General features: G+C 37.8%; 1 protein-coding gene across 1 annotated transcript; it reads left to right on the top strand.

Annotated features, from left to right (window-relative positions):
- Positions 1-858: 858 nt before the first annotated feature.
- LOC112165240 (rho GTPase-activating protein 7) lies at positions 859-15,343 on the top strand. The gene is made up of 22 exons (XM_024301700.2): positions 859-1,206; positions 1,792-1,828; positions 2,554-2,630; positions 3,619-3,689; positions 3,767-3,845; positions 3,951-4,095; positions 4,191-4,310; positions 5,373-5,450; positions 5,558-5,613; positions 5,699-5,768; positions 6,083-6,170; positions 6,712-6,955; positions 8,683-8,904; positions 9,499-9,846; positions 10,311-10,360; positions 10,685-10,745; positions 10,834-10,917; positions 13,028-13,141; positions 13,279-13,448; positions 14,132-14,201; positions 14,451-14,657; positions 14,826-15,343. Exons 1-22 carry the CDS (start codon positions 1,153-1,155, stop codon positions 15,009-15,011), a joined length of 2,631 nt encoding a protein of 876 aa, XP_024157468.1. The 5' UTR covers positions 859-1,152; the 3' UTR covers positions 15,012-15,343.
- Positions 15,344-16,463: the final 1,120 nt, after the last annotated feature.

Below are 16,463 nucleotides of genomic sequence, written 5' to 3'. Positions count from 1 at the left end.
TGAACAGTGGGAATTTCAAGATGGATGTGATCAAGATGGAGAGGTTGGGAGGAAGGAAAGGTTGGGGATGAGAGGTCATAGCTACTGTGGAGTTACTCTAGAATTTTTCAGATATTGTGATGTTCTTTGATCTAATTGCTGAGTAATTAAATGTGTTGGTGTTGGATTTGGAACAGTGAAAACTTCAAGTTGGTCCTTTTGTTGGTATTGCTACTAGTGTAATTTCTGATGGTATTGCAACTTCTGATCGTGTTTCGGACTACATTTGTGTAATTTCCATTGCTTGTGGAGCAGGGGCTGAGAAGAGGAGGATGAAGATGGAGAAGCAGAGAACAAGAGGCCAAACGACGTCGGATTAACCCCTAAAGTGGCTATTTTTTGTTATGTTTTTTTTTTGGGGTCCTAAAATGATTATTCTAGCCCTTACAGTGAGCCCCCCAACGTTGGATTTAACGTCAAATTTGGACGGAGCTCAAGAAATTGGACACGGCTGATGAAATTGAAAAGTATAAGAGTGTTATTGATTAAATTGAAACCACATGGACTAACATAATGTTGACCCTAAACCTGAGGGGAATAGACTGAAATTAGTCTAAAAAAAAATAAAAAAATACAAGTGGAATCTTTGTCTTACAAGGGCGCGTGAACTGGTGACGTCTTTAGCGCGCCTCTAGATCTTCTCGTTTGGTTTGTTCCTATTGGTTAAGAGTTAAGACCACGGCTTGACTGCACACGACCAGACTATCCTCCTCCCTTTTCTCCTCCCTCCCAAGTGGGTGAAAAGGAAACTCAAGTCATTACCATAAAAGGAACCACTACTGCACTCGCTCTACCTAATCCAATTAATTAAACAAACAAAAAGAAGGAAAAAAAGAAAAAAGAAAAAGGAAATTGCTTTGTTCTCTCTAGTCTCAGAGAGCAAGTCAGGTAATAATAGACGGAGAGAGAAAGCCAGCGAGAGACAGAGTGAGAAGTAACTCTCGGCTCTGGTTGTTGCTTCTTTTAAACTCCATCCATCTGTCCCCAACCTAAAACCCTAAAAGCTTGTTAATCCAGCACCAGCTAACTCAGATCGCCGTGATTCCTCTCCGAGATCTACTCCCGAGTTGACTCCATGGCCAAATGCTGCTGAGCCAGCAATGTTAATCGGCCATGTCGGCTTCTTTAGCTGCTTTTGAGCGCCCCCGCCCCGGAGCTTCTAACACGGTATGGAATTGCAACCTCCACGATCTCATTTCTTGTTTACTTTGGTTTTTATTTTTTATTTTATTTTTTTTTATGGCAAGTTAGCAAGGGAATATGGCAAGGTTTTCGTTTAATTTGTTTCCAATTTGAAAACCAGATAATGAACCTATTTTTTGTTATTGGATAGAATTGATTCGCCTTCCTTTTGTGTTGTGATTCATGAGAGGACATTTCTGGGTCCAATGAAATTCATTGGTATAGGTCAAGCGGAGATTTGTTACCCAATGTACTTGGTGAAATGATTGAGGTTGCTTTAGGCTGTGTTTGCTCTACTATTTTCAACTAATGCTCAAATGAATTGGGCCTGCAAACAATGCTGTTTTGTTTTCTTCATCTAACAGAAGTAAAAGTTTGCCTAGTTTTGAGGGATTTTGCTGAATCGGAGAATCATTCCGAGGTGTTCATAATTTGCAGTTTCTAATAGTTTAACATGATGCTTTGGGTGTTCCTCTCAATCTGATCGTGCTTAATTTGGGAATTAATTTCACAAGTTGCTTGGTGGGTGCTGATTTTCCATGCTTTCTAACACATGACATAATCTTGCAGGTCTTCAAGAGTGGCCCATTATTCATATCTTCAAAAGGTTGGTAAACATTTTCCATGTCCCATTCTTTGTTTAGAGCTTTTTAATTGGTTTTTTTTTTTTTTTTATAGAAACATACTTTCATTTATAGGAACAAAAAGAAACAATGATACTGTAGGGAAGTAGAATACTTTTCTAAAGCTGCAAAAATATTCTCAAAAATAAAAAAACCGAAATCATAAAAGAGACTAGAAAAAGAGAACTAAATCCCAACGGCACTCCAATCAAAGGGGTTGCATGGATAGAACAACTCCCCAATTCAAAAGAAACCAACGGCTAACTCTATCCCACAGCAAACCCTCTTGTCACCCTTTGTTCTCTAAAGTTTCCTTCTATTTGTCTCCATCCACACCACCCCAGGAAGTTGCTCATAGCACATCTCCTAACACCATGCTCTTGTATTTCCACCAAAGAACTTATGCCTCTCGCAGGCACAGGCAGTAGGCACTACCAGCTTACGTGGCTTTTGTTTGATGGCGTTAGTGTGGGAAAACATTTTAGTGAACTGAAATTGCATAGTTTGCTTTCAGAATTATCTTTACTTCAGTTACACTCTTCACTCTTCACTATTTTTTTTTTTTTGAATATATTATAATGTTGAATCCCTAAGTTAAGATTATCTTAATTTAAGTCTAGAATTTTATCAACTGTAGTTTTAACTTCTCTGTAGTAGTTTCTTATCATATGGTGATAGTATTTCAGACTCTTGTTTATTAACTTTGCAGGAATAGGGTGGAAGTCTTGGAAGAAGCGGTGGTTTATCCTCACACGGACTTCTTTGGTTTTCTTTAAAAACGATCCTGTTAGTATCAATCAGTAATCTCTTTATCATGTTTTTGGATATACTAGTATTCTTATGTTTATGTCTCCATTTATTCCTTTTATAACTAGTGGCAGTTGTTCTGCATGATTCAATATACTTGTAGAAAAACAATGGTTGGTCAATTAAATTGATATTTCATATATGTTAGCTGTATTGACTGTGAAATTTTTGGGACATTGGGTTTTGAGTTTACATCTTGGACAAAGGTTATAGATATTTTACTTGGAACAGAGTTTGTCAGTTGATAAGTCTTTACAAGTCAATAAAGTTACTGAAAAAGAATCTTTCAAAGATGAAAACTCTCTCTCTCTCTCTCTCTCTGTCACACACACACACACATCAACATGCATATAACAGACACCTAGACATGCAACATGGTGGAAGAATTGTGAGGTACTCAGTGTTGATAAAATCCATGGTCTTGAACATTAAATAAAATGTTTACCTGCATTTGTTGCATCAACCATGACTGCAAAAGTGCAAATAATATCATGGAGGAAAACACACACACACACACACACACACACACACATACACGCACACGACACACACCGCAGTGGGGAAGAATTGTGAGAAACTCAGTGCTGATAAAAGTCCATAGTCTTGAAATACAATAACCTGCCTTTGTAGCATCAAACATGACTGCAAACAATTTCAGGGTTGCATTGCTTAGAAAAATTACAAGTCAATAGTAGTTGAAACGCTTATGTTTTGTTAGCAATCATGGTTGTATAAGGTGGTTGCTTGTTTTGTAAGTCACATGTTCACAACTACTTAAATACTTTGCTATTACTAAGTAACTGATAAGTGACATGATGTTGTTTCTCAAGTATAATGTAATAAGTATATTACATCAGTATTATATATAATATTGTTAATACTCAACTCATACATCAAGTTTGTTAATTATGACTTTATGAGTTAGTAATTAAATTAGTCTTTATCGTTTTTCTTTTTCTTTTTTCAGAGCGCACTTCCACAAAAAGGTGGTGAAGTATATTTGACTTTAGGAGGCATTGACCTGAACAATTCTGGGAGGTAGGCATGGCCACTATAACTATTTGGTGAATAACTCTGGGTGCAATCTGCCTAATGAATGCACTGGTTTCTTGCAGTGTTGTTGTTAGAGAAGATAAAAAGCTGCTGACTGTTTTATTTCCTGATGGACGTGATGGGCGGGCTTTCACTCTTAAGGTTTTGCCTTATATATTCTCATTGCTCTTATGCGAATATAGACTATAATTGCTAATTTCCTTATATTTATGCACAAAATTTACTCTGAGATTGTTCATGTCACAGGCTGAGACATCAGAAGACTTGTACGAGTGGAAGACAGCCCTTGAACATGCCCTTGCACAAGCTCCAAGTGCTGCCCTTGTCATGGGGCACAATGGGATTTTCAGAAATGACACAAATGATACAATAGAAGGGTCTTTCCATCAATGTTTGTACTTTTACTCTATTAACAATTCTATGTTTCATGATTTCTCTATTTCTCTATATTGAGCTAGTTTATATGTACATCTTTTTCGTTTTCAGGGAGGGATAAGCGTCCTGTTAAATCTTTGGTCGTTGGAAGACCAATTCTGCTTGCCCTAGAAGATATTGATGGAGGTCCTTCTTTCCTCGAGAAAGCTCTTCGGTTCCTTGAAAAGTTTGGTATGTTGTGATCTTGATGATACGAACAAAATTTCATACTCAAGAAATTATATTTTTTTTATTAGGTATTCATTTGATATTATATTAATAATCCCATACCTTACTACTTTTTAAGTTACCCCTGCACCTGCTTTTTCTTGACAAAATTACTCAAAAACAAGAAAAATCTTCTCCTTGCATCCTGTATCCTTTGCCTATCAGGCCCATCCAAAAGTCAAAATTTGCCAAGAGGTCATATGGATACAAATTTGAACCATATGTTCCATGTTGAGGTTCTTTGGGCTTCCATTGGTGTGGAACTATGGATACTCTATACCTCAATCTTTCGGAGTATATCTGCTTTATGTCATTTCATGTATATGTAGAGGACTGCAATATATAAGTTGCACACATTTTTCTTGTATTTTCATGTTTGGAATTTGGGAACTGTCTGTGTAAATGCATTACTCTCATTTCTGCGTTCAAAAAGCATATGATTAAACAGCAAATTTGGAGCATCTGTTGCATGTTCTTTTTTTTGGCAGCCCATTTGTATCGGAAACTCCATACCTGATTTTTTTTTTTTTTTTGGAGTATAATTTGTCATGTATAGATAGAGGACTATAATAAATAAGTTGCATACATCTGTTCATGTATTTTCATGTCTGAAACTTTGGAATTCATGTGTTGGACACCATGTCTGTGAATGCATTACTATTATTTCTGTATCCAAAAAGCATATTATTGTTGATCTCCCATTTCCAAATATTAGATATGAGCTCAAGATATCTTTGGTTACCATAATATGGAGACATCATCAATATGAATGCATTACTATTATTTCTGTATGCAAAAAGCATATTATTGTCGATCTCCCATTTCCAAATATTAGATATGCGCTCAAGATATCTTTGTTTACCATAATATGGAGACATCATCAATATGAACTGTTATTTCTAGTTGTCTTTAAAGCTAATTGAAAACACAAATTTATCAGTGTACTAGGATCCATGCAAGATAGAGTGCACACAGAAGATTTAATCAGTATGGTTTACAATTTTACAATCTTTGATATTCCAATAGGTACTAAAGTTGAAGGAATTTTGCGACAGTCTGCTGATGTTGAGGAGGTAGAACGCAGGGTACAAGAGTATGAACAAGGTATCTATTGTATTCAAGTTCTCACTATCTGCTTTATCGATGATGGTAACTTGTTTGGATTTGCTTGCTGGATTGTGAGGTTGCCCTAACCAATTTTTCATATATAGGCAAGACTGAATTTGATCCTGATGAGGATGCTCATGTTGTTGGTGATTGTGTCAAGGTACTCCCTTGAACTACTTGATCTTGTTGACTAATATGAGTGATGTATATACTTCCAATATTAATTCAAGCTGTTTGACCTGCAGCACGTTCTGAGAGAGCTGCCCTCATCTCCAGTACCAGCTTCTTGCTGCACTGCCTTGCTGGAGGCTTATAGTAAGTTTAGCTCTATTTATGCATCTTCATTTATTTGATTGGATGTGACTAACAAGAGGGTGTGGAATTAAGTAAAAGGAATTATTGTGTGAGTATGTAAAAAACATTTATACGGTATATAATTGCTCCTTTCTATACAATATATTGGCCAGCAGTCTCATTTTAGGTACCTATAGATAAAATTATAACTCTGCATGCTTGATGTGATTTACTTGCACTTATAGTTTCCTGGAGTTTCTGATTTAAAAGGACCATCATATATAATCTGAATGGAATAAATGATTTAAACTGTTCATTTTGTTCTGTTTGATAAGAAATTGATCGAAAGGAAGCTCGGATCAATGCAATGCGGTCTTCAATATTAGAGACATTTCCTGAACCAAACCGCCGTTTATTACAAAGGTAATCTATACATCCATCTCTTACATGACATGAGATGCCTTCTTTAGTCCTTTTTGGAGACAAGGTAGTTTTCTGTAATACACTCTTCAATGATGTGAGAGTTTTTTAAGGGAGGAAGTAGATTAATCCTGTATGCTTGTAGATGCATGTTAATTGAAAGATGATGAGTGCAAACACTATATAAGCACAGATAAAATTGTCAATATTGTTTGTCATTTGATTGATATATTGGATTGAAGGAATATTAATAAAACTACGAAGACAACATTCTACAACTTGGAGACTTTAAAAGAAACATGAAGAATTCTTTTTAATTTTATTTCTTTCTATATTCTTATGAGAAACAAGCTTTTGCTAATGCAGAAACAAAACTATGTGTTAGGAATTGTTAAGCTAATTGATAATCCTTCGATTAAACTATTGCATTATAGCATATTATGATATTGAGTTGAGTTTTGGTAGTGTGGCACTACTATTACCCAATCATCTCAGACAAATGTTCAATAATACTTACAATTTTTTGTTCCTTTCTTATGTGCAGAATTTTAAAGATGATGCATACCATCTCTTCTCACTCTCATGAGAATCGAATGAATCCATCTGCAGTTGCTGCTTGCATGGCACCCTTGCTCTTACGCCCTCTATTGGCTGGTGAATGTGAGTTGGATGATGACTTTGATATTAATGGTGATAATTCTGCCCAGCTTCTTGCTGCTGCAAATGCTGCCAATAATGCTCAAGCAATCATCACTACGCTTTTGGAGGAGTTTGAAAACATTTTTGATGTAAGGTCTCAATCTATTACTTAAGGAATAGTGGGTTTAATGCTTTCTCTGTTCTGGCTAATTCTACCATGGAACCTAGATTAATAATTTGCAGTGTCTCAAACTCGATAGACTTTGAAGTTTACTGTGCCATGATACGTTAGAACCTGTCCGGCTCTCCTCTTCAGTGTTCCTACCATGGCTGTTTCCTTTTGTTGATGTAGAAGGCAGCATTGGTTTAGCAAAGATCAGTGGGAATGAGTGGTTGAACTAATGAAGAAGATGAGTTTGGTAATGGCCCTTGCAAAGGGGTACAGTTATAACTAAACGTGAGATAGAGGTTTAAGTTCTAGGAATGGGGAACTTCGCTAAGGAAATGTTGGTTTTAACTTTTAAGGATAACCCAGATTTAGCTGTTCCTCAGGTAACAAATCTTAAGAATATTTGATAAAAGGTTGGCAGGTAAGTTTTTGCAGTTTCTGGTTAAAAAGTAGCGTTATGTTGCTGTTTTGTGCAATGTTAGGGATATTTGGCCGTGAGATATTAGATCCGTATGTATCTCAGTGTGTGTTGTAGGGCAGTATGTTGTATCTCTGTGCATAATAAAAGGGAAGCTCCTGAGTTTGTGGTTTTCAGAGGTAAATACTGGCCTTGACAGATTCAGCAGGGAGTAGCAGGGTTTTGGGAGGTAATTGTCTAGTTGTGTGAATTTAGTAGTCCAAGATGGTACTTTTGGGGGTGATTTTAAGTTTTAATGTGATTAGATTTGTCTTTTGACAAACTAATGGGGAACTGGTTGTTGGGTGGCTTGGTGGAAAAAGAGTTGGCAGGTTTATCTCAAGCAGTATTTTGTTTCTGCATTACAGAAAGGCAAGAAGCTCATGAGTTGTGGTTTTCAATGTCTATGGTGGGAGGTGCATTAGATTTTTTATAGAATGAATTGAGTGGGGTTGGGGCATGAAGGAATGACAGCTTTACTAGGGAGTCTGAGTGAGGGGAATTAACTATGAACAGATGTTGTGCAGGCGGCTAGACACTATATAGATTTTAGAGGGAGGAGTGTTATGCATCAGTAGGACGGATAGATTGTTTTGTTACAATTAGAAGGCTGATACTGTTAGTCCTGTTATTAACTATGAACTACTCTCCATTGATGTTGTGCAGGCGGCTAGACACTTTAGATTTTAGAGGGAGGAGTGTTATGCATCAGTAGGACGGATATATGTTTTTGTTACAATTAGAAGTCTGATACTGTTAGTCCTGTTATTGAAAATGTGGACCAACACGTTTCTGGTGATTTGAGGAAACTGAATAGTGCTAGCATGCATTACCCAAGGAATTTGACAATTTTGGGGGAGTTTGGGACTGGGAGTATTGATCTTTATCTTACAAGAGAGAGGTGTGAACTTAACAATAATTTTGAAGATGTGACTTTCGGGCAGAAAAAATCTTTAAGGCAAGAGACTATTGTGGAGTGGATAAAGAATTGGAAAATTGATTCAAAGTCGTTCATAGGACAACTAGGATCTGAAGAGTGGAAAACCTTGGTGAATATATAAGATAGCATTTCTAGTTGAGTAATTTCAAATAAATTTTATAGTTTAAGATGAAATTAACTTTCAAACTTCATTCGGGATGGTGACAGTGATTTCTATTGGGTTTACATGTTTTTCACGAAGTCTTTATCTCAAGCAGATTAACTTTTCAATAGTTTTAGGTGGTTTTTACTTATTGGACTCTTGTTTCAGGATGAGAATTTACTGCGGTGTTCGATCTCAGCTGATTCTCGAATTGAAAATAGTGGCAGTGATGATTCGTCCGACGATGACAACCTTGATATAAAAGATAATGGTTACCATGATGCCGAAAATGAAGTTGATGTGGAAACAGATGATGACCAAGATCGTGTACACAGTGGGAAATTGAGTGAAAGCAGCGGTTATGCTGGCAGTGACCTCTATGATTATAAGGTCTCTCTCTCTCTCTCATGTAATGCTTCATGTATAATTCTGTTAATGTGGGGTTTGGATATTATTTATTTAAACTTTAAAATTCTTGTCCTGCCTATTTCATAGAGGTTGTTTCTACTGTCCCACTGTAACTTTTACATTATAATGTAAGAAGCCTTCCAATGCTGCTGATGGTGTTGACTTCATGAGACATTAACTTCAGCAACGGGTTGGGGTCCTCCAATTACTTGTGCTGAAGTCAAACAAATAGCTTTTTGTGGCCTTTGATCTTTTAATTGTGTTGCATTAGTTTGATAAACATTTGGAAACTCGATAGCTGTACAACTTGTTTGTCAAATTATGTTGATTTTCGGATGATAAGTAAAGATCCTTTTTTGTAACCAGATATTGCATTTTTTTTATATTAATTTGTTGTTTATAACCATTAACTCTGGGGCGTTCAAGACTCTTAAGGCATACTAAACCCTAAACTTCAATGCAAATTCCTTACTATGTCTGTTTGAACCTGTTTTGTTATTTTTTTTTTGTCTGTCCATTCAAATGTACTCCTACATGTTCATTTTGGTTGACATGTACGTTGATGTGCTCATACAGGCATTTGGGGCTGATGATTCTGATGTTGGATCGCCTAATGGAAATCATGGTTCAGCTGAGAGTTCAAAATCAGTTGTTCCTCAACAGAATTCAAACGTCGAAGGGATGGATAGAGGATGCAAACAGATAAAAGAAAATGAAAATTCAATTAGTGAGAATGGTGAAACGAGCATACCAAGCACATCACCTGCGGGAGAATCGTACAGATCAATGGGAGAGATTCTATCAGCAATGGATCCAGGGCATCCTTTACCAGTTGTGTCTGAATCAGGAGCTGTTAAGGCAGTGGGTAAAGTAACAGGGTCCAATCATAGTGCAAAGCGAACAGCATTTTGGGGAAGAAGCAATGTAAGTTGTCTTTTATTCATATATCGGTCTACCAAATAAGGTTTCAAGCACCCTATTTTTTCAAATTGCAAAAAATTGGTTCTCTAATTAAGAGATATTCTATTGGAATTTTGGTTGAATCTTCAAAATACCAACCGAAAGCACGGCCCTAGTCTTGGGGTTACCCTTTTTCATCCACATTTATATCCATCAAATAGAGTTTATTCATTTTAAATATTGTATAAAGAAACGACCTTCGTATCATTTTATAACTGAAGAAAATTTGTAAATCTAGAAAATAGAAATTCATCTAAAGTTATTAATGACTATAATTCTATGAGCATTAGTGTGATATTCATTTTGAAGAACCAGACATAACAGCATCTAGGCATTTGTTTTATCTGATAGCAGTATCTAGTCTGACATGAATGGTTTGTATCTTGTAATGCAATGGCATCTGATGTCGTATATTATTTTTTGTACAGGCAAGAAAGACACTATCCATGGAATCAGTCGATTCTTCTGGAGAGGAAGAGTAAGAAACTCAATATATGCATATCTTTCACTTATCATTTCATTTCATGCTCCATTTGTAGTGCCTGTATTTTTCACTAATCATAGAGAGTCTAGTTGTTAGTGGTTTGAAAGCTGCTCCATGGACACATTTCCTCATTATGGTGTCAAAGGTGGATCTTAGATTTTGGTCTTTCTTATTTGTTGCAGCAAGAATTCTCAGGCATCTGCTTTTCAATTCAATCTTTTGGGGTTAACATGCTATATTAGGTCCTAAGAAAAATCTGAACTATGTTGTGGTTTTCTTTTCTAGTATTTTTCAATGAAGAATGTTCTGTGTTTTTAGGCTTTCTATTCAGAGGCTTGAGATTGCTAAAAATGACCTGCAGCACAGGATTGCAAAAGAGGTAGCAAAATTTATGCTCAAGTTTATTCAGATGTCAAATCATAAAAGGTGGCTTTGTTACTAACAGAATCAACCACCTCCAATTGTAGGCTAGAGGAAATGCAATTTTACAAGCTAGCTTGGAGAGAAGAAAGCAAGCTTTACATGAGAGGCGCCTGGCATTGGAACAAGATGTATGTTCTTCATGAAATCATTCCACCTAATTATCTTTTTTTCCCCAGGGTATTATTTATTTTTAGACCGTCTACAATAGAAGTTCATCACATTCTGGCTATAGCCTAAAAGCAATCTACATGACATGTATCCTACTCTTTTGGTAGGTAAGCATGAAATGATATGAACAGTTAGTTTTACAGGGGGCTCGGCCCGTTCTGATACCTATATTTCCCAACAGTTGTAACTGCAGGAAAACAGTTACTTTGTGTTGCTCGCTCTCTATATGCTTAATGAACTATTTAGAATAATTGAATAAATAATCTAAAAATATTGAAAGGATTATTAATTAAAGGACCAGACCAAATAGTGATGGAAGTAGAACAAAGGACCAGTTGATATATGTATGCATGCATTTGATAATGTCCTGGTGTTACTCTTCACTTTGACAGTGGAAGGTGATTAACTGTCCAGACCCTAGACAGTAGATATCGCAGAAGAGGAGAGACCTTTTTGGTCTTTTTGAACTGAATGGGTTGGTAGTACTAGTAATGATAGTGCATCTACCTACACCATAGTTGCCAACAAAAATTAGGCCAGTGAAGGTGTTGGTGCTGCCAGTTGCTTAGTAACAGGCTAAATACATGATTATTAAGGAGTTCAACAATTTTCAGGTTTTCTTTGTCATTTCTAATTTGTAAAAGGTAAAAAAGTCACTTGATACCATATATATATATATATATATATATATATATATATGAGCCATTCAGAAGAGGACCTCCGCACAGATGCAAAAGTGCGGACGTCCCTCCTCAGGCCTCGATGGCGGTGCTGCGGTTGCCGGTGCCGAACCAAGCCTCGATGTCGAGCCTCTGCTTGCCTCTAAAGTCGTTGATGAAGAGTTCAAAGTTGACCTTGATGGCCTTCCATGGTTTCAGGCGAGCTCGCCGTGCACACCTTCGATTCCGATCTGCTAAGTCTTCGCCTTGATGGTGACACCGTCCTTGATATCTAGAGTGTTCGTCCGGCAACCGCAACGCCTGAAACTGCCGCCTGATCGAGGCCTGAGGAGGGACGTTCACACTTTTGCATCTGTGCGAACGTCCGCTTCTGATCTGACTTGGAGGTCCGATCACAGGCGGACGTCCGCAACTGATGCAAAAGTGCACCGCTCATGGAGACTAGGGGCTGCGACGATGGCGGCTCTGGTTCTGTCCTCGGAGACCAAGGACACCTGCGACGTGATCGCCATCATGTTGAGGCCAACGTGATTGAAGTCGGAGGTCTGCGCAGGAAGTTCAACAGAAACTCCGAGCAAACCAATTCCGACTTCGAACTCGTCATCCTCAGTCAACCGGCAAACCAATTTCGACTTCGATCACATTCGGGGTGTCCTTGGTCTCCGAGGACAGAACCATAGCCGCCATCGTCGCTGCGCCGAGCCTCCTTGAGCGGTGTCCGCACTTTTGAATCAGTTGCGGACGTCTGCTTCTGATCCCCTCTCTGTGTGTGTGCGCGCGCGTGGAGCCGTTCTAGAGCGCACGTCCGCAACCCAGAAAAAGTGCGGACGTCGCTCCTGTGGCCTCGAGACAGCGGCGACGGCGCGGCGTGGCTTGCCGGAGGGACGCTGGGGGTCATGCGGAGGGGTCTGCGGTCCGGTGGAGTCACCAGCGACGGTTTTGCGGTGCTGCACAGAACCTGCAACTGCAGGTGAGGTGGCTGCCCAGAAACCGGCAAGCCCGACCTCCTCCGACCTCGAACGCCGCCCATAAGAGGTCTGGGACGCCTCCGGCCTCCATCCGGCCAGCCCCGCGCGGCGGCGGCCTCCTGCTGCATCGACTTCCGCACTTTAGCGAAAGTGCGGACGTCCGCTCCTGATCGGGCCTCTATATATATATATATCTATTATACAGCCTGCCTACTATGTTTCCTATCATTAATTTGAGGTTGCGAATCTGGGAGGTAGCTCTACTGTATGTAGCGTGTGTGTAATATGACTAATATCTAATGGCATTTCTGGCACTACTTTAACACATAATTTTAAAATTGCATCCTTCTTAGCTTGTCTCTGTATGCAATCGCTGCTTTACTCTTTATCTCTATTTGTCTCTAATCTAAGTGATATTATAGGTTTCAAGATTACAAGAACAGCTACAAGCTGAAAGAGATCTTAGAGCTGCATTAGAGGTTGGTTTGAGCATGTCTTCTGGACAGTTAGCCAGTTCACGTGGCATGGATTCTAAGGTTTGTGTACATATGTTTATGAGTTTTTTATTTTTTATTTTTTTTCCATTCTATTTAATTGTCTCATATATTGTGTTATTACCTTCTTCTTACCAAATAAAAATAAAACAAACTAATTACTCAATTCTGATGTGAAGACAAGAGCTGAACTTGAGGAGATAGCTCTTGCTGAAGCAGATGTGGCCAGGTTGAAACAGAAAGTTGCAGAACTCCACCATCAACTTAATCAGCAGCGACAGAATCATTATGGTTCTCTCTCTGATGCATGTGACCGTTACCAGAACGTCCAAAATCATAATTCTCAACAGTGAGTGTGCAGAACCATTTGTTTTTTTAATTTCCTCCTTGTGTGAAGTACTATAGACAGTTGTATGACAATTGCACCTGACAAACTGACTTTTCGGAGATAACATGAGATGGATTTTTCTTCCTTTGAAGGCCATTAAACATTCGGTAACCTAATTCCGTAATACATTTATATCTTGGTGTTAAAAATAAGTTGAGTAAACACAAGACTGGTTCATGTTACAAAGTAGATTACAATGTGGTTGCGCTATTATGGATTTTCCATAAGGAATTCTGTATGGGGCAGTGACATGTGCAAATTTAAGCGTCTTTTTCTTTTCCTCTGTTTTATCTTTTATCCCCTTTTTTTTTTTTTCCTGGGAAACAGCAACAGCATGTCAGTGGTTGCATAATATCATTTAAACTATGAATTGAGAGAAAAAAAAAATCATACATATATAAATAATCATTAAGCTAGTACATGTGGAGTTACTTTTGACTCTGTGATCCATAGTGGTCTTAGCAGCATGTGATGCGGAGATTTGCGTTAGTCATTAAAAAGGGTGGTGTAGAAGATATTGCATTTATCTGCAAGACTCAAAGTTGATGGTTCATGCATTTTGGTTCAAAAGAATGATCTGATAATAATGAAAGTGATTATTTATTATCAGCCTTTTAATTTAAAGAATTGTTTAATTTCTGCAGGAGGTTTCTTCAGCAAGATTTTGATGCAACCCTCGCCTTTTGTAATCATGAACGGAAACAGAGGAATGAGGTGTTATGTTTTTCTATGTCATTAAATAATTAGTTATGAATCATTCTTACTTAGAATTTGTTTCTTATTTGCTAAATTATAAATCATGCGTAAATTAATAGTTTTTTTTTTTCCGTAATTATTTGCTAAAAGTTAATTGGTCGAAAGATGGTCTTGGCCACCTATTCCAACATATCTGATGACATCAGGGAAACTTCCTTCTTTTCAGTGTACATGTTTAAAATTCTAATACTTGACTGTTTTACACAGGAGAATTTGTTGGGGGCGGATTGGAGGAATATCAAAGGACAAATTCTAGCATCTGGAAGTAGCACAAGGCAGCCATCAAGGAAGCAATTCATGGATCCAGGTAGCTTAAGTGAATCCAAAAGTACTGATGTATCCACAAGTTTGTCTGTTGATGAACTTTCTGCTGTTGATTCTGCTTCCATTCCCTCCACTTCAAGAGCAGCAGAGGCGAGTGTTCATTTTTGCTGAGAATATCTTTTCAAGTTATTAAAATAATGCTATTCTGATTCTTTCCAACTTATATTTGCATGATCTGGTTTTGAACTCCTATAAATTATAGTTTCGCACTCTTTCCCTTATTGATTCATGCCATTTGCTTTGTGACTATTGTTTCAGGTGGTGGATTATCCAAGACATCCATCAACAGCATCTTCAGCCTTGGTAGAATTAACAACTCGTCTTGATTTCTTCAAGGAAAGACGTTCTCAGCTAATGGAACAGCTTCATAATCTTGATTTAAATTATGGCGCAACATCTTTGCAAGACTCGGTCTATAGACCATCGTCCCCACCGTGGAATTGACTGGCTGGAGAAGATGCTCATCAAATGAGTTGGAAGATGAATGCCAAACACCTTATTGTTGTATAGTCTGCGTTAATGTTGCATATAGTTGTCTCACATGTGTGCTCTGTTTAATATTCTTATTTCTCATTCAAAGTCTTTTTCTTTTCTCAAGTGAGGATATCAATGGAATTCTCGTGAGATTTTTTTTTGGTTGGTTGTCAAAAGTACCCTTTAAGCGAACCACTGTATGTTGTTGTGTCCATAGGTTGGGTGATGTTATTGAAACAATAATATTTATAGTGAGCAAAACCACTTGACAAGAAGGCACTCCACATCTTTATTAGTGCGTACTTTTAATCTTTTCATAACAATTATGTAGTTATATCAAGTTGGCATGAACTGTTTTTCTATTTATTCAGTTTATAGGTTTTGGTCACATGTATTTTTATTGGCTCCGCTGCTCATGGTTAGTTTGGAGGGAAAATTCAAGTAAGTTATATTCATGTCTTCAGTTATTTGCAGCCTACATGAAATGTTCTGAAAGCCAACCAGTCTTTTTGAGACTGTCCTCCGAAAGAAATATAATCAGTCTGCGTTATACTAGTCAAGTCTTATCAATGCTGAGAAACCATTGGTAAAAAAGAGGCTCTGTTAATTGAGTGAACGTCTTCCGCTCTATTGTCTTTCACACATCCAACAGATGGAGGTGTGGGGAACAACTACGTCAAGTTGGCAATTTTTCCATTGGGTAATACCCGCGGGTAATATACCCAGCCAGCAACCAAAATGGATACTACCCATGATACCCATACCCGGTTTAATTTTTCGCGGGTATTTCCATACTCACCCATCTACCCATCTACTTCCTTTAATTTTTTTCCCAGAAAAAAAAAAAAACCCTCTACTCTCTTTCTCTGGGAAAACCGACGTCAGTTCCTTCAGTTCTTCATCTCGATCCCAATTCCTAACCTCATTCACCCAAAAAGCTTGAAGAGGACGAAGCATGCTTCACCATCGGAGACGAGAACAAGCACGACAAGCCTCCCATCGCCGACTTTTGTGACGTTGACTGCGTTGAAGCTGTAGACGATGAAGATCGGGATCTCCATTCGAAATCAAAGGAGGAAGGAAGAGCGTTGTCCATCAACGACGGAAATCAGGAGCTCAATTCGAAATTAAGGGAGGAAGGAAGGGACCTGTTGTACTGGTAATCAAATTTGAGAAGATGAAGATCTGAAATTGGTTATTGATAATCTAATTTGAGAAGATGAAAATTTGGGATTGATAGCCAGACGTGAAAAAGTTTCTATCTTTTTCATCTTTTTTTTTTTTTTTTTTAATTTTATTTTAATCATGAACTTAATTCTGTAGGAAATTTTGATTAAAAAAAAAATAATAAAAATAAATCTGTAGGAAGTTTTGATAAAAAAAAAAAAAATTTGAATAAGTTTTATGGATATGGGTACCCGC

The sequence above is a fragment of the Rosa chinensis genome, chromosome 5 (assembly GCF_002994745.2).
Source record: "Rosa chinensis cultivar Old Blush chromosome 5, RchiOBHm-V2, whole genome shotgun sequence".
Lineage (NCBI taxonomy): Eukaryota > Viridiplantae > Streptophyta > Magnoliopsida > Rosales > Rosaceae > Rosa > Rosa chinensis.
Note: the sequence above shows the minus strand (reverse complement) of the source record. Positions and strands in the feature narration are given on the sequence as shown.